This window comes from Azolla caroliniana, unplaced genomic scaffold (genome assembly GCF_043228905.1).
Source record: "Azolla caroliniana isolate FFs.n. ecotype wild unplaced genomic scaffold, voAzoCaro1.0.p SCAF_5, whole genome shotgun sequence".
Lineage (NCBI taxonomy): Eukaryota > Viridiplantae > Streptophyta > Polypodiopsida > Salviniales > Salviniaceae > Azolla > Azolla caroliniana.
In genome coordinates, this window is record NW_028230440.1 from 4,224,216 (window position 1) to 4,250,000 (window position 25,785).

Below are 25,785 nucleotides of genomic sequence, written 5' to 3' on the forward strand. Positions count from 1 at the left end.
ACTGTTGTCTGAACAAATTGGAGTTAATTATACATTATGGAAGCTGAATTATATAGCAATCGAGAGAACACTCAAGTAAAATTTATTCCTTTCATGAACCTAACAGCATGCAAGATATAACGAGTTTGAAAGTAACATGTGATTCAAGGAAGACACACCTCTCGTCAATGGATTCTTGATTTTTTACATTTTCTAATGCCATCATAAGGCATTGTTTATTGTGATTGCACAAAGTGTTCATTGGATATTCACTTCATTATGCAAACATCTTAGCACCCGTATGTATGCAACATAATCCGAGGCAAAGAAATCTTCGTTCTTGTGTGCTATTTGCAAGCTATTCATTTACTTCACTTTGCTATGATTGACATGATGTAAATACATTCAACTAGCTAAGTTAAAGGTTTCCTTATTTGTGCTTTGAAAAACCCAAGGTAATCTCAAAGAAGTGTATAAGCAAAGCCATATAACCAAATCATAAGAAAAGGATAAGCCATGGATCATAGAATATGATTAATCTTTCACGTTGGAAGTGACGAAGTGGGAGTTAATGTTAGTTTTAATGTATACACACATCATCATCACACATTTCCCACGCAACAATTACTAGCCATTTAAACTCTATGATGTTCATAGACATTACCATAATGGGCAAAGTTTTGTCATGTCTTCGGTGATCATTTTATATTTTAAAACATTTGATTCAAGATCCTTGAGAGTCATACGGTCCTATAATATCAATGCCATCTCTCAAAACAATGAAACATTTTCTATTGACTATACAAAGGATGGTGGCAAAAATTCACTTTGATTTTTATTTGAGCAAGTAATGGAAAGCATTTTGTGTAAACATAAAACTCACAGCTTAGAAATGTCATACTCATATCTTGAGGCATAATATAACATATTATATTACTCTAAAAATTTAAAATGTTTTGTTTATGCACTTGATTTGAACTCATTTGATGTTTTATGCCATCAACTTTCATTCACTCATGACTCATGAGCTGTATTTCATATATAATTTCAGCTAGTAGAGTTCAGCACATTCACTAAATTGACTTGAGTTTAGTTTCACACATAGAAAATTCGCCACGCTAGGGTTTCCATGTTTCTTTTTTGTTATATTCATCATTTCATTGAATTAGGTCAATTCAACTCATTGCTTCTTTATACAGCTCATTTTGTGTTAACCCATCCTTTGTCAGCTTGAAACCTTACAAACTCTGCAAGTGATCGTATATCGTTGTCACTGAGACGTGGTCCGAACGTGCATTGGCCTCTTGGTGTACATTGTTCCCCAAACCCCTGCAAACACAACGACTTTCATCAACACCATAACTATATTTCTTTTCTTTTCTGATCAAAATAACTGAATACAGCAAAATAGATTTAACATTGTGATTGATCATTGAACAGTCTAGGTTGCATTTCTTCATCAGCAAGAAAAAGCAAAAAGGCCAATGCTATATGGACTTTTTCAGAAGGAAAAGAGGCCAAAAGCCCATGTCATATGCACTTTTTGATTAGCAGAAAAGCAAGAGAATTTGTATAGAGTATATGCCCTTTTCTCATTAGCAAGCAAAGGAGCCCATTGACTCAAAATGCAACCACACATTGGCAATAAACAAAAATGAACTCCACAAAAGCTGATTGAAGAAGTTACTTAACAGGCATCCGTCCTTTCCCCGAGTATACGATCTTAAATATATCGTCTACAGCAGCAACTCCATTCCTGAAAGAGAAGATGTTCTTTTTTCTGGGTTTTCTTTCTTTTTAATTTTAAGTTTTCTTCTCTAAGTTTAGTTCAGCAAACTTAAAATATCACTATGTGTCAGTATGTTGGATCATATAAGGTGGAAAAAAGCTTGTGTAAACAAACCGGACCTTTCTAGATCAAAAGCTGCCAAGGTTGCTCCCTTCATAAAGAAAAACAAAAATAAAACATGTAGAAACTTGAGCTAACAAGTAAAAAAAATTGGGAAAAAAACATTAAGAGACAGGTAATTTTCTTTTTGTCTATAGGTTACCGGCTGAAGGATGTTACCGCCAGCCACATGGCAACCAGAACATGACCTCTGGAAAATCTTTTGTGCATTATCTATCTCAAATGCATTAGCAGTATCTGCCCAAACAAAATGTGCATATGATACCTTTCAGAGAAGGTTTACATACGTACAAACATGTATATATATTTGTCTTCAGAAAGAAATAAACTCGACTTAACTTGAACTAAGCACGGTTGTGAAAAGAAAAGTTGTGATTGCTCCGGAAGCTACCTGTTTCATGACCTGCAGGAACATTCCATTAAGAGGCTATTCTATACATATACACATGTCTGTGTGTATGTTTTAAAATGACTGACAATATAGCTTTCACACAACTTATGAAAGTATTAGCGTACGGAGACAAGTTAAAATTTTGAATGTCTAATATCGCCACCAATCCATCACATTTTTTTCCCGTGTAGCTGGTCATATATATCAAACCAATTGCTGCATTGAGCATAGCATGAAAGAGATTTTGGAGGCTCATAAGGGTCCCCTCACCGGTGAAGTTCAGGAAGGTATCTCCAAATTTTAACTACTTCCTAGCACACTCAATTTGCTATCAATGTTGCCCTGCTAACAATAGAAGTGGCCATCAACATATGCCATGTTCTAGTGTATTGTTTTTGGTCATTTCAGAGAGAAAGAGATTAATCTTGAGGCTCACACTTCCTGCATTGCACAACCATATATGTTTGCACCAAACTGTAAAACCACCTTCTTTTTCAGATCTCTCCAAACAATAGATTTGTGCTCACTCTTTTCATGCTTGAGCATGTACCCTTGTCTGTGATCAGCATCGTTTCTTGGATGGGAAGTTCACACAGGTGGTATGAGGGAGCGTCATTGGCTATGCACGATTTATTGGTTGTGTGAGGGAGTCTCATCGACTACACAATACCACCTTCTTCTCTGGTCAAGAAAATAACACCCATTCTTACATGCTTTAGCACATTCCCCTTTGTCCAGAATTTCCACACCATTACATCCATCTGTATTGTCTTTCATTCTCTTTTATCTACAAATGTACACCATATTATCATCTTCCTCTATCTACATGCTTCAGGGCATCCACATCATCACTTCTATTTCCAGTTAGCTTTCTTATCCTCTTTAATGTCAGGGCCCACATTGTAACACTTCTCACAGCATGCTTAGTCGATATGTCAATTACACACTCTACTTGTGTGTTCACAATTTTATCACATTTAGACCTGAACTTACGATCTATCCCAGTTCCCTACATGCCTATGTCTCCCCGACACAATGTGATCATCTTGAAGACAATAGTGATGTTTATTTAGCAAAATTCATGAGCAAAGAATGCAGGTTGTCACTCCCACAAACATTTTGGGGCAGTGAATGTCAAATGAAACTATGTTTCCTTTGGTTCCAGATGGCATATTTGATCCCCTGAGACTATATAATAAAATCTTATCTATCCATCGAGCTAATGATTCTATCCAGCTATCTATCTATCTATCTCGAGATGCCAATTGGATAATGCCTGGCTGGTGCCTCATAGGCCTTTTGGATGTGGCATTATCACATTTCATTCCATTGCTCTACGTTATCATCATCAAATCAACCAAGACCTCTTAATTTTGTCATTTGACAGGACCTCCAGCTCAGACTTACAGAGAGTGATGAAGGCTTGATGGGATCTCCTTTGCAGATGGAAGCTCTCTGCTGAGGGAGGTTCTGTTCGGTAAGGCTTTCCATGGAATGATCTAAGGCAGGGGAGGGGAAAGCATGAGCTAAGGCACAAGACATCATCATCTCTATGGGGGGGGAAAAAGAGGGGCTCTTATTGAGAAGAAAAGCAAGCTTTTCATTCAGTTAAGGATAGATAGTGTGTGATGGGGAGCCAGCAATTTGATGGATTTGTTGGATATGGTGGGGATAGAGACACGGGAAACATGGTTTCTTGGGTGGGCGCCACACCCACCCCCCGCCCGCCCGTAAACTGAACCAGATGCCAATCACGCAACCTCGAATCCATCGTAGCTTCTTTATCCATATCTTGCAGGGAGACATCACAGAAACATTTCCTTGCTCTGGGCATGCGAAATCAATGCCCCATGTGTGAAACGGGTGAGTGATAGTCATTACCGATTTCACTCGGTGTTTGGGCCTGGGTCTAGGTCCGTGGGTGGAGGAGATATCACCCAAATGCTTCTCAATTTGCAACCATTACATTTTTCGTACTAGCCCATATCATGTAGCTTTGGGTCGAGCTTGCGTTCATTACAAGTTTTCCCTCTCTGCTTACAAATAAATCCTCGTAGTCTTTTGTTTGAGACGGCGGTTGTTTAGTTTCTGACAACTTAATACACACTCCGTTCGGCATCTAACCTTCAACAATTGGTTTACTCTCCTCACCCGCCGTGCTGAACCCTCCCGTATGGTTGTTCGTGAAGTACTTCGAATGGTTGACCGTGGTAACAAATATATTGACATGCAATGTGTTAATGTAGGTAATCTTTTGAAGAATGGGAGGTTATGTCCAAAATATATTGCATTTGGGCTGGTTGCATGTGCATCCACACACCTTCATGATAATTCCCTTACATGGGTTTTATAAAGATGCTTCTAGGAGTTACGTAAGTTGGCATTTGTATAGATTAAGCTAATGGTCACATCCATTACTATGGTGAACGAATTACAATCCTCACAAGGAAGTGGACACCTCGGAGTTATATTCTTGTGTGTACGTACCGTATAGGAAGATCCATGTGAATATGATGATCTCTTTATCATTCAAGAAAATTGATTTATGAAGAGAGACAACGTGTTTTGAAAGTTGGTATACTTAATTCCATCATGTGTTATACTATGGATACCATTTTCTTTTGCGTCGACAAACTAATGTATATTGTGCACCATGTGCTATTGAAAAAATTACATCTTCATTTTAATGAAAAAACTTGTTACCTAAATTGTATACCATCTAATGCCTTGCCACATTTTCTCTCTTGGATCCTCCCAAAAGTGCATGCTCCTTCAAAAAACTCATTATATATAATGCAAAGTATGCATATCACTTTATATTCACAACCTTCCGGTTGGATTATTTAGCCCCAAACATAAACAACGGGTAGTAATGTGTGTTTATGTATTGCAAGCTTAATCTTTTGCAAAATGGCGAGTTCCTTTGTTGGACACAAATGCAACATGATAGTCAAGCATCCCAAATAACAAACAAACTACATACAACCTGCCATCCTACCATCACACTTAAGATATCATAAAGAAATTTATGTGTGTAAAAATGTATATGTGTTGAAACAATTTTTCAATTGTTGCGAATCACTTGCGATAATGTGTTGGTTGGGTTATGATACAAAATGATATGGCATCAATAAAAAATAATGCCTTGATGGTAGGCATCTACCCAAATTTCAACCATGATATGTTTGTCTTAGGATGAATTCACGTGTGATAAGAAACATTCAACAAAATTGCTCGCTTGCTCACAATAGGAAGCATGTATAGAAAATATTAAGATAATTCATTTTACACAATGTTTAAACCTTTATACATTGCACGAAAAATGGAACACAAGTTATAACTTAGTATTCACTCATTTAGGAGTACATGTCACTGACAAAAGCATCCAAATGCTTTAATAACATGACACATATGATTGATGAATGTAAATTCCCATTGTTTCATTTATTTTCCACAAAAATGTCAACAATAGATTATCGAAGATGTTTAGCACTAGTTGAAGAGGACTACAACTAATCAAAATGGCATACTTAAGATGAGCACGATAAAAAAAGCAGCCAATAAATTTCCTCACTACTAAGACGAAGATGATAATTAGGTAAGATGTGATTTGCATTACAAGAATGAACTTTGTGTAGCCTTAGAAATCCTTGTTTCCAACTTACACTCTAAATCATAATCTTTGCCTTCCTACTAATGTCTATTTTTTTTTTTTGCCTTTCAACGCAAATACAAATACTTGTGAGGGGTTGAATCACACAAATGGATTTGGTGCATCCTTTCATTACGAGTGCAAGTGTCCCTTTTAGAGCATGGAAAGGGTGGGTAATTATAGCCGTAGTGTAATCTATTGGCAATGCATAACGAATACGATATATAGAAGTTGTACTTGACCACGTTTATCACATAATATATATGAAAAACAACCGTGCAATCATGGCACTTGCCATGTTATTGTGTGTGAAGCATGTTGTTCTTAGTTGTGTCCACATGTGCAAGTTTTGATTGGGTAGGGGGTTGAGGCCTAAGTGTGCACGGGAAGTTTAAAAAAACCTTAAAAAGGTAGCATACATTTGTATGAGGGTTAGGGTCAAGCTAAAATGGAATGTTATTAGCGAGGGAATATAAAAGATGAGGGTCAATTTGAAGGCATCTTTAGGATTGTGGATAGGCCCTAGGCCCCTACCCTTTTCCCCTATTTGTACTAATGGCCCTTGTCTTTGACCACAATTTAATGTTTGTCTTTCTCTCTATCTCATGTTGCCACAAAAATAGTCGACAACGCATAATTAAAACCATGCCAGGCCATTCCATTAATCCCCGTCTTTATTCCCACCTAAGTTGTGCTATTAGTATATTGCTAATAAATGATGAACCCTCATACAAATTAGGTCCAAATGGGAAGAAGGAGATCGTACAGACTAAAATAATCTACCAAACAAAGTTCGAGATGAAAAGCTTCTCCTAATCATGCCAATGCCACACATCATACAATCGAGAGAATGCTTCATTGCGACTCGTTGTTGGGAATCAACTAATTGCCAAAGCATTCTAATTGTGCAACATTGTCTAACTATGTCCTTTGCCAACCTGGAAACAAATTTTACTATGTAACACTTGCATTATTGCTTGGGATGGAGCGACTTCTCCATCCACGGAAGTTAGGTTATATAATCTCTATTATCACTTTTGGGATCTTATCGTTCAAACGGGGCAAATGTTGATCCACGTATGCATCACACAGAGCTACGTACGAGACTGCATGGCTGCCTCGAGGGGCAGTGTCCTCGAAGCTCCAGAGAGAGACAAACAATAAGAGGTGCGAAGTCACATCGGAACTCTTCATGGAATACCAGAGAGACAGAACCAAAGTGTTCTATAAAGCAAGTGTAACATGCTATATGTGATCTATACGCATTTGGCACTGTGGGTCGACCATGAGTAGGAAGGTTTATGTGATGGTATCAGGGAGGCAAGAAAAAGAGAGGGAGTGATCGAATGAACGAGGCATGCGCGCACACGGACAGACAAACACACACACACACACACACACTCTCTCTCTCTCTCTCTTTCTCTCCCCAAGAGTAAGTAAGAGAGGGAATGAAGCCTTTCAACACAAATGAGTGTGTGTTGAAACTTGAGACTTGAGTCATAGTGACTCATCACAACATATAACAAAAAACCAAACTCTCTCTCTCTCTTTTCTTCTCCTTCCCTCTTTCATTTTGCTCTCTCTCTCTCAAAACCAAACTCTCTCTTTTCTTCTCCTTCTTCCCTCTTTCATTTTGTTCTCTCTCTCTCTCTCTCTCTCTCTCTCTCTCTCTCTCTCTCTCTCTCTCTCTCTCTCTCTCTCTCTCTTTTCTTCTCCTTCTTCCCTCTTTCATTTTGCTCTCTCTCTCTCTCAAAACCAAACTCTCTCTTTTCTTCTTCTTCCCTCTTTCGAAGCTCCAGAGAGAGACAAACAATAAGAGGTGCGAAGTCACATCGGAACTCTTCATGGAATACCAGAGAGACAAAACCAAAGTGTTCTATAAAGCAAGTGTAACATGCTATATGTGATCTATACGCATTTGGCACTGTGGGTCGACCATGAGTAGGAAGGTTTATGTGATGGTATCAGGGAGGCAAGAAAAAGAGAGGGAGTGATCGAATGAACGAGGCATGCGCGCACACGGACAGACAAACACACACACACACTCTCTCTCTCTCTCTCTTCTCTCTCTCTCTCTCTCTCTCTCTCTCTTTCTCTCCCCAAGAGTAAGTAAGAGAGGGAATGAAGCCTTTCAACACAAATGAGTGTGTGTTGAAACTTGAGACTTGAGTCATAGTGACTCATCACAACATATAACAAAAAACCAAACTCTCTCTCTCTCTTTTCTTCTCCTTCCCTCTTTCATTTTGCTCTCTCTCTCTCAAAACCAAACTCTCTCTTTTCTTCTCTTTCTTCCATCTTTCATTTTGTTCTCTCTCTCTCTCTCTCTCTCTCTCTCTCTCTCTCCAATTCCGAGGGTCAATGGCGCCCCAGAATGGACGAGTCCTCACAGACCTCTCTCAGAATCGGAAACTGAACAGAAACCCATCTCCAGAACCCTCGAAGGACTAAAAGCATTCGTGCCTCAAGTGGCTCGAAACCGATCAGAATACAGCTTAAACCCAGGGTTAATCCTTCATCGCCTCTCGAATAATCAGCGCTTCCACTCGTTCGTTTGATCCAAAATCAGGTCTTCTGCCGTCTTCAAATCTCTCAACCTCTTGATTTGATTAGAACCAAGCTTTTCTGTGATCTAAAGCCATGGTTTTAGGGCTTGGATCGAGATCTAAGAAGGATAAAGCCATGGTTTCTATGGAGCTAGCACAGTTAGAGGTTCATCTTTCTGAAATCAAGCCATGGAAAATGAACTATTATCAGTCTAAGTCCAAGTTCATGGTTCTGAGCTGGAGCAGAGGAGAGAAAAACATTGGAAGCAGTAAAAACCTACCCATAGACCTAATTCGAGACCAGAGCAAAGGTGAGAGAATCAGAGTAGATGAATCATTTCGTATGTCTTTTGCACCAAATTTAGATGTGTTAAAACGGGCAAAGAAAGTATTAAGAGATCAAGAGTTGGATTGCCCTCTTGTTTTCAATCTCTTTGATTGTGATAATATGAAGCATCCTTTAGCACAGACAACATTGGATATGCTATCTTTAACTTCAATAACGGATCATAAGGATCTTGCAATACCTTTTGCTTTCTCGAAGAATGTGGCGAAAGGTAGTGTTGCATATCTTCATCTTAGTGTTGTAATTCATATTTCGGGGTCAGGAAATGCCCATCATGGTTTAGATGAAGTTCGAACGTCCTTCTCGGGAAAATCATCCTCTCCTATCATGCCATTGGATCAAGCTACACAACAAGCATTGGTAGCAGCACTGTTGAGTGATGATGATAATGATAATATGGGTATAGAAGCGTTTACTGATGATGAAGATGATGATACAAGGAAGAAGGATCATGTTAATATTGTTGAGAAAGGGGTGCATAAAGCTTCGTGGATCTCCCCCACAGCTCAAGTGAAGCAGTCAATCCAATCAAAAGTGGAGGTGAGCTCTCACAATCATGTATTTCGTCATGACACCAGATTTTTAGGACAGCTTTATTGGTATTTTCATGGGTGGTTTACATGGTGTGAACATCACTATAGCTAATAGTCCAGTGATAGTTTTCCATCCTAGAAAAGCTAGGGTTATTCTATTTCTGGTGCTATATAGGCGTACTGTTAGGTGGTGAAGTATAGAGCTCCTTGGATTTCTGCAGATTCAATCAGCAATGGAGGTGAGTTTTTAGTACACAATCATGCATTTTGTTACAACTGTCTAATACCACTATATTAATAGTCCTAACAGATTGCGAAAGTGGGCAGTAAAGATTCATATATTTCTGTAGCTCAGCGAGTCATTCCAATTGTCCAATTGACTCTGGAACCAAACTTTGTAATCATGCATTTTTTAACACCAGTGGTATTTTATGGTAGACAACTGTGAGGGGTTAGGGCTCCTCAATGACCTAACACCACTATAATTAATGACTTAACGGTATAATTTCCAAAGCGCGAAAGAATCCAATCCTGTCAACATCAGTAACTGTCCAAGAAGAGCTTGAGAAAGTGAACATTATAAATTTCCATAGCTCAAAAAATCATATCTAATCAACATCAGGTGTCCATTGAAATCATGCATTTTGTTATGAGACCAATACTTAATATAGATTTACTAGTGCGGGTCACCAGACTAGGGCTGAGGGTGACCAAGCACCACAACGATAGACGGCCCAAGAATATGCTGACAAATGGAAATTGAAGTTTCATGAAATTCCATAGCTCCGAGGAAGCTGATTCAATCAAAATTGGATGTGAGATTTTGTAGGCAAGTAGGCAACCATGCATTTTGTTATGGTACCAGATGACTAGAGTTCAGGGGCAAGCTCTATGGTGTGAACTCCAGTATATCTAATAGTTCAGTAATAGTAGTGAATTATTGCAGCCTTGCAAAAGTTGTCATGACACTAAATGACTAGGGTTCAGGAATGACCTGTGTGGTATGGACTCCACAATATCTAATAGTCCAAATAATTCATAGAGAGCCATGAAAAGCTAGGGTTAATATATCGATCTTCTGACATTAGGCATCATATGTAGGTTTGTAGTTGTGTGATGAATACCTATCTGGTACACATTTTTTTTTGTGGCACTGATGAACCTTTGCATATATTACGTTAATCAATTAATCAAGAATGCATAAAAAAAGTTAATCACATATTCAAACGTTTAACTACTTAATAGCTATTGAAACATACTGGCAGACCACACATGCACATAGGGGAAATATGTTGTAAGTAAAGGATTTATGTTGTATGTAAACTGGACTAAACCTCCATTAATAGTTCTATAATTTGCACAAATGTCGATTGATGCACAGAGTCAAGGAATGGATGCTAAAGATTCAAACTCTTCTATTCCACGGGCATTGTCTACTACTAAAGCAGCTGCTATTGCAGCCTCTACTGCATACAGTAGAAAACACTCCTTTGTTTCAAGGAACTCATTCATTGATGAGTCTTATGAGACCGATCTTGATAGTGCTGGAGAAGATGATATGTTTGGCTATAATCCCCTTGAAGCAGGATCACACGAGAAAACTGTAGCGAAAACTAAAGGTAGTCCTGCATGGGACAGCCCTAGTTCTAAGGAAAATTTTCACCTCGTAACAAGTGCAAATGATATGGTTGCCTCCATCAGTAGACCAAAATCATCTTCGGATTCAAACAGTGCTCATGAGAAGAAAATGTCTGCTACTGAAAAGATGGTAAAGGTGGAAGAAGTACCTTCTAGGCACTTAACAATATCAGAGGGCTCAAACACCTCGAATATGGCCAAGCAAAGCTCTTATGGTAATTTGGAACAAAGGGCAGTTTCGAAAGCAGAGGCCAACCATAAGTTTCTAAAGATAGATAGTTCTAAACATAAACTCGAGATAAAAGAATCCCAGTTAGGTTCCACAAACCAAACGTCAAAAGTAGTTGAGGATAAGCACCAGAAAAGGAACATAACTGGATTCCGGACAAATGGTTTACCAAGATCTTCAGTCAAACAGAAAGATACCGAAGAAGCCAAGGCACAGGTTTCTTGGAGTCCAGATCAAACAAAAGGAAAGGCAGTCGAGAGTGCAGGTCAAGATGCAAAGATTCTTACAAGCACAATAAAGGAAATAAAAGGAAAGGCCTCTAGAAGTCCAGAAACTGGCGATGAGAGAGATAAAGTGGATAGGAGAGCGCAGCATCTACAGATTGAAATTGATGATTTGAAAGGGGAGCTTAGTGATCTTGCTACGATAGAGGCTGCTATATATTCAACTACTGCTGAACATAGTAGCTCTTCTTTCAAGCTTCATGCTCCAGCACGGAGGTTTGCACGGACATATGAACATACTTATAAACGTTGCAGTCAAGAGAGAAGGGCAAGTTGTGCGAGAAATATTGTTTCGGGCCTTGTTTTAGTTGCGAGAGCTTGTGGAAATGATGTACCGAGGTTGTTAAAGCAGCCTTTTTTTCTTACTTTTCCATCTTTGCTTTGGTGCTTCTTTATTTTTCACCATTAAGGTTGAGAACTTATTTTCTAGGTTAACCTTCTGGTGGTCTAATACTGTTGTTTTGAGAGAAATGATCTCAAGAACATTCAATATTTTTCTACCGAAAGCAGAAATATCGATGTCCACGGATTCACAAACAAAGAAAACCCAGTCTGCAAGGCTTTTTGTTGATGCGAATTCCCGCCAACTAAAACCAAAAATACCCATGCCTGTTATGCTTAATTTTGACTGGAAAGAACCTACTACGTTCATGGCTGCTTTGGAACGTTTGGAGGGATGGATTTACAGCAAAGTTATGGAATCAATATGGTGGCAGGTTTGTTATCTCAAGGCCATTGATTGATATTTGCTCGTTTATCTAGATATTTGAGGTTGAAGTATCTTGTTGTTGTCCAATGTAGATGATAGGCTCTTTGAAGTTCTAAACCAAATGTAGCTTTGTGGTAGCTATGCATTTTCTAATGCCCATTTGATTAAACCAGTTATTGTGAATCCAATTAGAAATCATTATGAAACATGATCCACGAACCAGAAATATTGTTTTTTGATTTTCCAAAATGCAAAGGGGTTTATGTTTGACTTTAGGATACATTTTTGATGCGGATGGATAAATGCTACATTAGGATTATGGGTTATTGCCACTTTTAATGATGAGTTCAAAGTTAGCCTATAGTTTTTTAGAGGATGGATAAGCAGTCATTCTAACACCACCTAAGGTGGTTTCTCACTTTTGTATTGCCTTAGGATGAGAAAGTTTCTTTTCATTTGAATATTCTCACTTCTGCGACAGGCTGGTTGGGTGTTAGAGTCAATCTTTTGTTTGAGACGGTAATATCTATATATTGCCGTAATAACAGATGAATTTTCCTTTACTGGAGGTGATCACCATCAAGAGTCATAAAATTCAACTTTTGCTCTTGGATGGTCTGGAAAATTCCACTGGAAATTGGAGTTGTCATTTAAGTGATTCTGCTTGTTTCGATCATAATCATTTGAATTTTGGATTTCATTCAGATTATGATTGCTTACAGCTTCATTAGGCATATTTCTTGACACAATGAATTTAGATATCTGAGCGGTCATATATTGGAGGTTAAAGCTTAAACCAAAGGGAAAATAGTGGGAATCAGGTGGTCATTTTGGGGGTTTTGGTGCAGTAAATATTAGCTAATTTTCATCAGCCGTCATCAGGGTCAATTTTATTTGTTTTTGGATATGACTAAGAATTCATTGATCAAAATCTTCAGTAGAATTGTTTCTTAATACAAAGAATATGCTGCTTATGAACAGTCATATATTGTTCAGTAAAAAAGAGTTTACAACATTGCAGGTGTTAATCCCACAGATGCAGCAACAATTCTCTGATAGTTCATCCCATGTTCAAAATAATGGAGATGCTGTTATTGAAGTCGAAGAGGACAAACAAGGAAATATTTCTGTGGATATATGGAAAAAGGCATTCCTTGAAGCTTATGACAGACTATGTCCTGTTCGAAGGCTGGATGTCAAGTGTGGATGCTTACCAATGCTAACTAAAATGGTAAAAGTTTTACAATCTTAGCCACAACATAAATAGATTGTATACTAGATGTGAGGCTGATCTTGGATGTTGGATTTCCTATTTATGAAAGAGGGATATATAGAGGGTGTCACTGGTGATGATGTTACTGATCAATATGGCGTAACCATTGCAACTCACAGAATAACAAAGAAGATTCAACATAATAATGTAGAGTAATGTTTCAAATGCCAGTACTTGATAAAGAACAAATGAGATGCTGGAAACTGAATGGTGATGAAATGTTGGAAACTAATTCAGCATCAGTATTCCCTTTTGCACAAAAATGACTTAGTGATTTTGAAGACAATGCGATGGGCAAGCTAAAATTAGATAGGGCAGTTTATGTAGAGTTAATGATTAGGTAGGGAAGTGTTTTATGTCTAACCTCTTGTTTCTGTAGACATGGAGAATGGAAATGTTTTATTATTTCATCCTTTTTCTGGTGGGGTTTTGGTGTTCAGACTGTTTTATTATGCTGATATCATTGTTGATAATATATGAGAACCCAAAGTCTGATTCAGGGAATTCTTCTTGTAAATGGATAAGTCCAGTCATCTTATGAGTGTAGGTTGCCAACGTATTTTCAAGTCCAGGTCAGTGAGTTCCTGGAGCATTGATGGCATGCCATTTTGTTTTTGTATTTTCTTGGGAGAAATCATGTAGCTATAGTCATAATAATCATGCTATCCATGTGACCTTAAAGTAATGGTGTTTGCTCTTTCATGTTGAGGTTTTGGGTATTTTGTTCCTGAGCTTTTACTCTCAGAGTGACAGTTAATCTGAGACTTCTATATATAGACATACAGAACCTTACTCGTGCTTCTTTTTCATCATATAGGTTTTGGAGACATGTGTGGCTAGGGTGGATATTGCAATGTTCAATGCAATTCTTCGTGATAGTGAAGCTCCCACTGATCCTATTTCTGATCCCATTACTGATTCTCGGGTTTTGCCAATTCCTACAAGGACTATGAGCTTTGGCACTGGTGCCCAACTGAAGAATGCGGTATACATTGTGTTAAAATTATTCTCTTCTAGCTTAATCAAGTTTAGGAACCATTATAATCCATTCAATAAATTTCCATCACGATAATGCAGGTTGCTTCTTTATCTGGATGGCTTTTTGCTGTGATAATAAAGGAAAATGACAGTGCTATATTGAGCACATTAGAAGAAGATGAAACAACCAGAGGCATGTTCCCTTTGCTGAAAGCGGTCGGTGGGCTTTTGATGCTTCCAAAGGATATGCTTATGGATGAGTCAGTCAGAGAAGAGGTAGTTAATTTTTCTGGTGTTCGTTATTGTTTAAGAAACGTTTTCTTTTCTTGATTTCTCATGAAGTATTTCCCCATGTTTTTCATTATAAAGGTATGCCCAGCTTTGAGTTTAGCTCATGTGGGGAAGATTCTTTCGAGATTCAGTCCTGATGAATTTTCTCCAGAGCCTGTGACAACAGAGCTGTTGGATGCGTTAAGTTCTGAAGTAAGTTATAGACAGCATACATATTTTTCCAGTCTTTTTTTCTTTTCAAAGTTAAAGAAATTTATGAAAGTTTAATTGACTTTTTGGATTCCATTTATTTTCTGACTGGGTTTCTAATTATAACAGGTGGGAGATATGAACGAGAATGTTGTCTTGGCACCGTCTCTTATATATTCTCCTCCTGATGCAGGGATGGTTAGGCATGTGATATCTGATATTTTAGGTGGCAACAATAAGAGAATTGTAAGAAAGGGCCACTCAAGTGATGATGAGATAGAGGAACTTGAGTCTTCAATATCATGGCTTTTTGATAATACCGAGGGATTGACTACCAGGAGCTATACAAAGTATAATGTCGCCACTAATGGAAACGTTGCAACTACCATCTCCAGCAACGGACGACCAAATTGTCGGTTTCGATTACTTCGTGAAATTTGGGTTCCTTGAAATTTAATGAACAAGGACATGTATAAAATATTTTCACATAAAATCTAGTTCTTCTATATCATTGATCCCAAATTTTATTTGTATGGGAATGAACAATGGCATATCAATACTATGTGAATGTTAAGACAAGCTTCCGTCAAAATCTTGCTGTTATAGTTGTCTTCAAATATGTTTGATCTCAAACTTCCTGAGAAATTGATTAACCCTTCCATGAGGGAATGCATAACTAGATATGGTTGTTACTACATACCCTTAATAATCGTCCTTGTCTGTTGAGGAATGAGGAAAAAATCAGCATCTGTTCATGTGCAACCGATACATATAGGGACACATAGGGAAGCAAAGTCTAGCCATGCGTGGCTCGACACCCTGTCCACAACTTTTAAATGAAATTCCATCACTCAAGGGCTATGACTAGAATATGATAGCATCCTTAACCATAATATGACCACATATTATCTGAGCAAATTTCTAATTACAGAACCTCCTAAGGATGCAATGCAAGCAAACATTAATGAAGATTAGATACTTGACCAAAGAAGATGTATAGAGATGTAATGCAAGACATTATCGCCTATGGAAAAGCAAAGCCCTTGACTGCTTAAGAATGAATAGTCAAGGGTGTAAGCAAGATTTTATGTTGTAAAGCACAAAGTGAAAGCATTACCTTCACACAAAATATAAGGGACATTTGATGTCCGAACAAATTATTGTGAATAAAATCATAAAGTTACCTTTTTAATGCTGAAATTCAAAATAGAAGCATATTGGTGCTATGGTAAAGCAATATCAAGGCTGTGTACATAAACAAGCTTGGAGTCAGGAGCAATCATCATGTCACACCTATTGCATGAATGAGGAATGGCCAGTTATAATGCATGTTATGCTTCTTCTCACAAATATGGTTTTACAACATAACATTAATGGTCATTTCCCCATACTTGGTAATAGAGAAATCTTGTATTGTGTTATTGGCCAAGCTACCAAAGTTGTAACAAAGCTCGTTGATAGAATGAGACCCATAGGAAGTCAGTTGATACTTGTGCTCCGATGGAAATTAATAGACTTTATCCAAATTAAAATTTCTATCAACTGAACAAAATTATAATCAGAGGAGAATAGTAGCCTATAGAGTATACCCCTTAATACAAATAAGGCTTTGTGAGAGACTTGAAGATTCACAAGGCACACGAAGCTATGAGAAAAGTTTGATATCACTCAATATCACTCATAAGCTTAATTAAAATGGGGCAAATTAACATGTTGCAACAGAAGGGCAAAACAAAGGGTCAATCTACAATTAATATCACTCATAAGCTTAATTAAAATGGGGCAAATTAACATGTTGCAACAGAAGGGCAAAACAAAGGGTCAATCTACAATTATTTCCAATAATTTAAAAGTTTACATTCCCATTACAAAGGAATATATATACACTTAGAAAGATGTTGCCTTTAGATGTCACAGAATTTCTTGTTTCAAATTCTTGCTTTTATTATGGTTTGACATATGAAAACAATCTTACAACATCCTTGAGGAATCCCTAGGTTGAGGAACTCTAGTGGGTGACGTACAAAACTGCCATATTCAAGTATTGATAAAAAAAGTTTATCTCAGAGCCAAACTTATTTTAGTGTCATTGTTTTTTTGGGTCCACTCCATTTAGCAATGACTATTTATGACATTCATACGTACATTCTTGGCTACTATCTTTAAATTGATATTGAAACCCAGGCACCATATTAGATATTGAGAAGTTCATTGACGCCCTAGAGGCGTGAGATGTCACGTCCAAACACAAATGTCGTTGCCCAATTTACAGCCACATAGAACCTGTTGCGCCAACTAACTACTCGTGTCAAATAAGCTGACCGCCACACCAACCAGCTTATGAAACCTGCCCATGAGAAACCTCTTGATTCCTGCAAAGAAAATGACGAGTTTAGCAGATACAAATCAACCCATCACCATGTAAATACAGTGGGTTTTACTCTCTTAAGTTAAAAAATTTCTAAATATTTGGATTTTCTCGAGGATTTAGGAGTTTAAGCGCATTCAATCAATCAAAACCCTCTCCTTGTTTTGGCTTACAGTGGAAAAACTTTTTTTCTATCATTTCTCTTTCATCTTAGTGCATTCAACAACATTTCATATGTTCTGTTTCATTTTTTCTCTTCTAGACTGTAATTTAATGGCTTGTTCAATAACTCTTGATCATTTTCCTCTTTGTCATATTTCTCATTAACTTTACTCTTTCCCTTTTTCTCTTTTATAACCTAAGTTTGCCTTTTCCTAGTATGGCTGTTCTAGTGGTAAACCAAGTTTTTACTAACCCATGTATCTGGATTCAAATCTAACTATGCACTAGTTTATAGTTACATGCAACTGCGGAATCGAGGGGTTGATGGAATGACCTTCTACTCTACTGGACAATCTTTCTAATTGAACTATAGACCTGTCTGGATATCCCTAGTTGTATGGTATGCTAAACAAAAATTTAATATGAATATTCTTTCAGTCATCTTTTTTCTCTTGCATATATCTTGATGTTAAGTTAAAGTGGAATTCTACAAGACTTTACACTAGGCCATAGGAATTTACCTTGCCTTTACGAAGGTCAACCAATGCTTTGTAGCTTCCAACTGATGCCATACTTCCCATATGTTTATATACAAAAGGCGGACCCTCTGGGACTGCCCCCATTTTACCAGCGGGCCCGCCTCCAGATTTCAGGATTCTGTTGAGCTCTTTGCCAAGGTATTTTCCTTGCCTTTCGGCAACCTGTAAAATTTCCATACATGCATTCATTCATAAAAAGGAATGATAAACTTACTAAAATATGAAACCACTCTCCATTTTCTGGATGTTTAGAAAACTACCTAGTTTTCAGAAGCTACCAAAACTGCCAGCTTTGAAAACTAAAGTGGTACTTTGGTAAATGTGCAAAAAGAGAGGAACATTTTATCTATCGGATGAGGACTAGGGGATTCGCCTAGTGGTTTGGGGCCTCGTGCTATAAGCCATTGTTTGGTGGGATTGGTCTAGTTGTATGGGACCTTTCCTTCTAACCCATATCAGGGGTAGTATAATTTTAGGGTATATGCCTGTAAATGTCAAAAACATTGAGGTTTTTTTTATCTACAAAATAAGAGTTGAGGGATTGGCCTAGTGGCTTGGGGCCATGCTCTATAAGACATAGGGTCCAGAATTCAATTCCCAGTTCCACCCTCAGTTGCCTCAAGTGGCAATTTACCTCCAAAGCATAAGAAAGATAAAAACAAAAAACAAAATCTTGACCTACATGATTGTATATACCTGAGCAAGAGCTGGTAGAACAGGTTTCCCAACACTTTCGACATAGCCTGCACAATCACCGATAGCATATACATCCTCTACACCAGGAACTCTCAATCTTTCGTCGATACCAATCCTGCTAGCCACAAGGATCTATGCATGCTATATATTTATATACCATTATATGAGTTTTCCAATTATTTCCTTTCTTACTTAACACCTTCGCACAACCCCATTAAGAAAAAATATAAACAACAATTTGGAACCTTTGTGCATTGCTTCAAAAACCTTCCATTGGAAAATGGTTCATTAAAGCGACAAGTAAAATATTAATTACATTTTTTTTAATACATGATTCATTAACAAGGTTCAGAATACTTCAATCAAGAGCAATCAGGCCATTTCCAGCAACCCTCTTTTAAAACACAAAAAGTAAAGATCAAAACCTTTCCAATTGTGGTATTTCACAGTAATATTAATTAGAAAAAAAATTTAAAGAGATTCACACACCTTCCATCAGATGATTTTGGGAGCTCAAGTGATTTCACAAATTCCGATGGTCCGACACCAGTAGACCAAACAAGCAATCCATACGGTACCTCTGATCCATCACTGAGCACAAGTTTCCCCGGTTGCACATCCTTTACAACGCCTTTCACAAACTTAACTCCTGCCTTTACTTCATACAAATGAGATTAATGGACTCCCTTTACTAAATTACATAGCTAAACAATACCAATAAATTGATTCAAATAGCTAGATGTTTAGCACTGTAACACGTTCAATTGCCTCAAACAACTAGATGCTTTATCCTCCATAACTGTGAAGTTTAGCAATTATATGTCCAATTGATTCAAATATTTATAACTTTAGCTCAATGCTTTATCCTAAATCAATGTGACATTTAGCACTGAAACGTCACCTTGATTCAAATATTTCACCTTAGCTGGATGCCTTATTGTTGGTCAATGTAAAGTTAGAACTAAAACTCTCCAATTCCATTAAAATATTTACATAATGCTTTCTCTCTTAAATATGAAGGTTAATACCGAATTTTTATGTTGATTTTTACTTTACGTGGATGTTTGGTCCTCCATAATGTGAAGGTTTAGCTCTTAAATGTCTGATTGACTTAAATTTTTTACCTTGGTTAGATGTTTAATCGCATATAACCTCAAGCTCAGATCGAATGATGAGAGTATTTCCTTTGCCTACATTCATATGAGGATTTTGGTATCAAAGGAGGAAACAGTCACATTTAGAAAAACAGTTTAAAAAAGAAAAGTATTATCCACCTCAATAAGTGTCACATGTATGTAATCTTGGACATGTGCATATCTTTGGTGCACATCCCTCTGAATGAAGTCACTTAGCTCACCACTAAATTCAACTCCAGTAGGTCCACCTCCTACTACAACACAATGCAGTAGTCTTTTTTTCTCCTCATCCGTAGTTCCTGCATGTCCATGTCGAAGAAGAAACAACATTGAGGTTTGTATCAAATATTATTAAGAATAGCTGCAATGAATTGTATAAAAACTCCTCTCAATCAGACTTGAAAACTCATCCTCAACTCTATATGATTACCATAAATACAATTATAAGGATCAGGGGTCATCATCTGTCCGTCCGCCTGTTTGTCTGTCTGTCTCTCACTGAACAAGTGTGGGAGTCAAAGTATCATACTTCGATCTGAACAAGCACAGGAGTATCACACTTTCATACAATACGTTGCATTCAACCATATTTGAGTTTGCTTTTCACACATTGTCATACCATCCCTATACACGTTCCTCTGACAATCACAATTTGCACTCTCAATTGCAACGTTTATCAGTAAAACTATTGAACATCAGGATCGCAAGTCAATTGCACACATACTATGTAAAGATGATTCGTTTTTGGTCCCATAGGTCATATTTAATCTCTGAGGATGATAATAAAATCTATCTATCTATCTCAGCTTGGAAGTGCTCCTAGAAAGGTTGACCAATATAACTGGGAATAGCAGATGGCATAAGATTCAACAACGATTTCTTTATTATTGCATGAGCATTGGAAACTTCTTAAAGAAAACCGGCATTAATATTAGCTACACAGATGTTGAAGGTCAATGTTTATCAGTAAAACTATTGAACATTGAGAGTCACTAGTCCCACTAGTCCATTGTACCCATACTATGCAAAGACTATTTGCTTTTGGTACCATAGGTCATATTTTACCTCTGGGAATGAGCAACAAATCTATCTATTTATCTATCTCAGCTTGTAAGTGCTCCTCAAAAGGTTGAGCAATATTACCAGGAAGATCAGATAGCATAAGATTCAACAACAATTTCTTCCTTATTGCTTGAGCATCGGAAACTTCTCGAAGAAAAATAGCATGATTATTAACTCCATGGATGTTGAAGGTCAATGCTTGCGCTCCTGAAGCGATTATAAGTTTATCATATGCTACAGTAAAAGCCTTTGGCTTTACTGAAGATGAAAGACCTTCCTCTTCTGTTATACAATAAATCTGGTACACAGATAATGGGAATTTAGCAAATGACAAGAAATGGCTAGTAAACACACTCTTCACACTTAAGTAACCAAACAGATTTTTTCAGAAAGAAGAAGAATCTTCCCATAAAAGGAAATTACAAAGAATCAATGAGAAGTACAACTACTCCAGCAATTCTTCAATGGCCATAGAGATCCACTCTGTTCAAGATTAGAACCTGTGCATTTTTCACAACATTTAAACAGAATATGAATCTACTAGAAATGAACACAGCTTCGGGAAGCTAATCCTTTCTAGACAACTTAAATACATGGCTGTGCATTTAAGTTGATCCACTGAAAAGAAGTGAGCTTTGGGAGATGAATCATATGAAAAGGAATTAAATATGTGGCATTTTATTCTAAGGCGAAGTACCATTCTTGCTATAATCTAATTACATTTCGACTAACATCATATTACCTTTAGAATTAATATAAGAAGATCCTCTGCAGATAAATTTTATATGTGGCAAGGTATTATAAGTGATAAGAGTAGCCTTCCTGCTATGGACTACTTAGATTTTGCTATACTTTAATTAGATCTTATACCAACACTAAACATATTAAATGTTTTAAGAAGATCCTATTATGTTGAATAGGTAAATCTATGAAAAACAAATAGTAAACATGCTTCAGGGAGACATAATATCCAGTGAATCCTTTGCCAGTTATTTAATATGTGGTCTACTATTGTTATCGGGAGGCTAGCCTTGTTGTTGCGATGCACTGAGATTCAAATGACATAAATATTTGTTCAATTAGAATAAATAGGCAGAATCATTGCTAAGATCCCACAATGTTACATTATGATGGTCAACTAGATGAATACTACTTAATTGTGGCCATATATTGTAAGTGTTAAGAAAGGTCGTGCATTTTCGATCCACTGAGATGCAGACACCATAAATATTTGACTACAAATTGTAATTGACAGCATGGACCTGGTTCAATGAGTCAAGGAAATTCATCCAGATTTGTTAATTGATGAAAAGAGAGGTGGAAACATAGAGAACTTTACCTTATGATTGTGTGCATCAATGTTGGTGCAATGGCCAAGAAAGAAGTAAGAATTGGGAGATTTCGAAAGAGCAGACTGAATGCGAACCACTGGCTCAGCGACTGATCGGAACTCAAGTGTCCCAACACAAGTGGAAGCCAACAAAGGAGTGAAAACCATGTGGTTTCTCGGTGAGATGCACACTATATCACACAGTGCGGGGTCAAGATCTTTCATGAGCCGAGAAGCCGCCCATCCTGTCCCTAAAATTACTATTCTTGGCTTTTGGCCTAACTTGGGTGGTGGCAAATGGCTTTCCAGAATGCTCGTATCTGGGCTATGCAGGGATCCCTCGGGATGAATATCTTTTTCTATATCACTCGGAATCTCTGTATTGATAGAAAAGCATCGGAGATATGTTGTTCTTGTTGCCAAATTAGACCTTCTCAGATTAAAGCCAGTGAATCCTTGCCCTCGGGACAAGGATTCTTTCCGCATAGAATTTTCATGTGAGAGAAGCTCCAGATTCCCTTTTCCATATGGATCTTTTGCATTAAATATGGATTCCCTCAAAACGCCAGAGGAATATTGTTGTTTGAATACACATTCGCGCATAGCCTCAAATGGACCTCTTGTATCAGCTGAAAATTCTCGTACGGGCTCAATGGATCTTGACCAAACCCAGGAAGATCGGAGAGATGGAGACAACCATGAATCTCCTTCTGCAAGGGGCCAAAACAGCCTCCTCCTCCTTTCTGCTGCTCTGAGGGAGGCCAAAGCAGCTTTCTGAAGAGAACCCATCACCATAGGTGGGGATTGGGAAAAGGCCCCTGAAGCTCTAGATCAAATGAAGCAGAAGCTTCTGCCCATCAGAGCAGTGACAGAGTATGATATGAAGTCTACTAAATTTGGGCCTATATTTAGAGATTCTCCAAATGCTTGGGGATACACTTAAGAGGTGTGTGTGTGTGTGTGTGAAAAGCTTGAAAAAGAGAGACATATATGTACATATACATACACACACATTATTGCGGGCTCAGTCGAAGCAGAGGCCAAAACACCCTTTTTACGAAGGAGAGACCAGCACGAGATTACGGTCGACTGGAGGCCAAAATTGATCCGCAAGACAAATCATGATTACAATTTACAAATACGGCTGAATCCATGTCATCCATACTGAAAACAAATCGATCAATCGAAGGCTCTTGGGTTTTAAGTTCCATGATAATGATCCTTTCATGCATGATTTGCGTGGATTGACTTTGGATACAATTTGCAAGCATTAATAAGTGCGTAATCTAATACGTAGGGGTTGCGTAATGGTGGGGGAACAACAGGTATACAAAGTGGGTTGGTGTGGTGCAACCAGACTATAGCGGAGTTCAGCGAGGGCATTTTGGGTGTCTGCATGCAAATTAGCCATGTTAGGCAATAATCTCCATCATCTGGCGATGATATGTCCCCCCTGTCCCTTGTATTCATGCATTCATGGTCTCGATTAGCACTAACATTCCTCCATGTGCTCTATGGTGACTCATGGACACATTATGAGTAGAGATGTGAACCTATGGAAGAAGTTGGTGATGCATCCCATGTTTCGCAAAGTCGATGAAAAGTATTATTGAATATTATACATTCATCATTGTTATTGTTAAGTATTACAATAATACCCTTTGTGAAGAAAATGAGGCAAAATATTGTTATCTAGTGTTTTTTGGAAATTTATTAAAACACATTCTGATACTATATTACATTGGATGCCTATTACCCATTGTTTTTCAATAGATTTCTAAAAATATACCAATGAAGATTCAAATAATACATATAATGCAAGGTTTGTCATCCATTGCTTTCGGGAATTTGTAAAGATATGATAAGGGTATGTAACTATGTTTAAGAAGAAAAGAGATTTGTCCATGGTTGAACTATATTGTTGTTTGCAATTTGATCATCCAAAATCGATGCTCTATTTAGAGATCCTCCAAAATTTAGGGCCACTCATAGATATTTGTTTTGTGAATGTATTGTTTGGCTCTCGTGCTTTGAGAAAAAGTCTATTATCCACCTCTTATGGACACCCATTATCAATTGTAAATGTCTTATCATCCATCCATTGTAAAAGTAGATTATCCATTATCCATTGTTTTTTGGGGAAAACTTTATAAAAATAGGTATGATTCTTATCCATCCATAATAAACCTCTATCTCTTCGCCATATACTCTTCCCAATTTAGGCTACAATCGAACATCATAAACCCTTCAAATAAATATTTGGGGCTTTGTTTAAGACGCACCAAATTTGGGGCTAAGCTAGATATTTGTGTTTGGGAAATGTATAAAATTTATGGCTCTATATTAAAAGTTTATGCTTAAGAAACATAGATACATTGTGACATCGCTTTGTTTGAGAGGAACCAAAAGAAACATTTTGGATTGTGTGAAGAGGTAGGTAATGTGTATTAAGTGAATCTCGATGCTCAAAATTCTTACTAGTGAGCATTGCAATTGGAAGTTTCGGAATAGAGAATAGCTTAACATGTTAAGGAAGAAAACCTCTAGATTGAATGTTGACAAGAACTTCGACACTAAGTGCTTAAGGAAGCAAACCTCTAGATTGAACGTTGATAAGAACTTTGACACCGAGTGTAAATAATCTCCTCGACCTTATTTCCCTTCATTTTTTTAAAGGCAAAATACAATCAGTAAAGAGGAAATATATACTTCATTCACAACTAGCATGACAACTACTTCCTATTCTTCAATTTAAGCATCTCCACATCTCAAAATTCTATATATTTGTCATGAAAGAGCAAATACCAACAAGAGAATGAGGGTGTTTTCGAAGAACATGTAGAGGTTGTTCATAAGTTAGAGAATAATGAGCACCCTTCTCATTAGTGTGAGTTCCTCTAATTTTGGGGCAACATTAGATTATATTAGATATTTCTTTAGCATCCATAGAGAGGCCAATATTGACCAATAGAGAGATGAGTTGGGGGATTCAACCTACACCATACATCCATGGAACATGAAGATGGGGAAATTCCCATCTAACTAGTGCATCAGCCCATAGTGTCTTTAACAACAAAAGTATGGAGACATATAGTAGATGTAAAGAAAATTACTGGAACATGAAGATGGGGAAATTCCCATCTAACTAGTGCATCATCCCATAGTGTCTTTAATAGCAAAAGTATGAAGACAAATAGTTGATGTAAAGAAAATTACTTACATGATTCAATATGGTTCACCCAAGTTTGGGAATGACACTAGGGAATCAAACCAAGAACCTATATGTGCCATGAAATCCAATTACCTAAGTGGACAATGTATGAGCACCAAGTGTTTTATATTGACAATTGATTGTTGACGGAAGACAAATGATAGATATAAGGCTATTCTATCAAAGTTTGAATTGTCCATGACATAGATACATCTCGCAATTGAAGGAGCTGACACAACAAAAAAAATTATGACAAAGAAAACACTTAATATGACCAATAATAGAATGCATTAATTGACGGTTTACTGAAAAAGCCGATCTATTTATAATAATA

The 25,785-nt window shown here is 37.4% G+C and overlaps 3 protein-coding genes across 5 annotated transcripts; 1 reads left to right on the top strand and 2 right to left on the bottom strand.

Moving 5' to 3' along the window:
* Positions 1-887: 887 nt before the first annotated feature.
* CYTC6A (Cytochrome c) lies at positions 888-3,881 on the bottom strand. Its single transcript, XM_087320588.1, has 6 exons — positions 3,687-3,881; positions 2,228-2,291; positions 2,031-2,125; positions 1,888-1,919; positions 1,672-1,735; positions 888-1,308 (listed from the first exon to the last, which is right to left on the bottom strand). Exons 1-6 carry the CDS (start codon positions 3,825-3,827, stop codon positions 1,180-1,182), a joined length of 525 nt encoding a protein of 174 aa, XP_087176714.1. The 5' UTR covers positions 3,828-3,881; the 3' UTR covers positions 888-1,179.
* A 4,558-nt stretch (positions 3,882-8,439) lies between these two features.
* Positions 8,440-15,526, top strand: LOC147863757 (uncharacterized). 3 transcript variants are annotated; one of them, XM_087319452.1, is made up of 9 exons: positions 9,317-9,363; positions 9,532-9,595; positions 10,738-11,846; positions 11,938-12,223; positions 13,238-13,447; positions 14,307-14,474; positions 14,567-14,743; positions 14,837-14,950; positions 15,077-15,526. In XM_087319452.1, the coding sequence occupies exons 2-9, from the start codon at positions 9,590-9,592 to the stop codon at positions 15,395-15,397; spliced, it is 2,391 nt and encodes a 796-aa protein (XP_087175578.1). In that variant the 5' UTR covers positions 9,317-9,363; positions 9,532-9,589; the 3' UTR covers positions 15,398-15,526. The 3 variants fall into 3 exon arrangements, with proteins under 3 accessions (XP_087175576.1, XP_087175578.1, XP_087175577.1); XM_087319450.1 differs by lacking the exon at positions 9,532-9,595 and having other exon boundaries at positions 8,440-9,363; XM_087319451.1 differs by lacking the exon at positions 9,317-9,363 and having other exon boundaries at positions 9,454-9,595.
* A 1,224-nt stretch (positions 15,527-16,750) lies between these two features.
* Positions 16,751-23,119, bottom strand: LOC147863758 (internal alternative NAD(P)H-ubiquinone oxidoreductase A2, mitochondrial-like). The gene is made up of 8 exons (XM_087319453.1): positions 22,250-23,119; positions 20,992-21,208; positions 19,987-20,147; positions 19,837-19,902; positions 19,202-19,365; positions 18,713-18,827; positions 17,999-18,178; positions 16,751-17,319 (listed from the first exon to the last, which is right to left on the bottom strand). The coding sequence occupies exons 1-8, from the start codon at positions 23,033-23,035 to the stop codon at positions 17,167-17,169; spliced, it is 1,842 nt and encodes a 613-aa protein (XP_087175579.1). The 5' UTR covers positions 23,036-23,119; the 3' UTR covers positions 16,751-17,166.
* Between the last annotated feature and the right edge of the window lie 2,666 nt (positions 23,120-25,785).

Excerpts from the sequence above, each read along its gene's own strand:
- CYTC6A (XM_087320588.1), bottom strand. The coding sequence starts at position 3,827 with ATGATGATGTCTTGTGCCTTAGCTCATGCTTTCCCCTCCCCTGCCTTA. Across the intron at positions 1,920-2,030 it reads GCGGTAACATCCTTCAGCCG|GGAGCAACCTTGGCAGCTTT; the intron begins GTAACCTATAGA and ends TTCTTTATGAAG. Across the intron at positions 1,736-1,887 it reads GCAGCTTTTGATCTAGAAAG|GAATGGAGTTGCTGCTGTAG; the intron begins GTCCGGTTTGTT and ends CTTCTCTTTCAG.
- LOC147863757 (XM_087319450.1), top strand. The coding sequence starts at position 8,572 with ATGGTTTTAGGGCTTGGATCGAGATCTAAGAAGGATAAAGCCATGGTT. Across the intron at positions 13,448-14,306 it reads TACCAATGCTAACTAAAATG|GTTTTGGAGACATGTGTGGC; the intron begins GTAAAAGTTTTA and ends TTCATCATATAG. Across the intron at positions 14,744-14,836 it reads ATGAGTCAGTCAGAGAAGAG|GTATGCCCAGCTTTGAGTTT; the intron begins GTAGTTAATTTT and ends TTCATTATAAAG.
- LOC147863758 (XM_087319453.1), bottom strand. The coding sequence starts at position 23,035 with ATGGTGATGGGTTCTCTTCAGAAAGCTGCTTTGGCCTCCCTCAGAGCA. Across the intron at positions 19,366-19,836 it reads CGATTAAACATCTAACCAAG|GCAGGAGTTAAGTTTGTGAA; the intron begins GTAAAAAATTTA and ends TATGAAGTAAAG. Across the intron at positions 18,179-18,712 it reads TTCTACCAGCTCTTGCTCAG|GTTGCCGAAAGGCAAGGAAA; the intron begins GTATATACAATC and ends GAAATTTTACAG.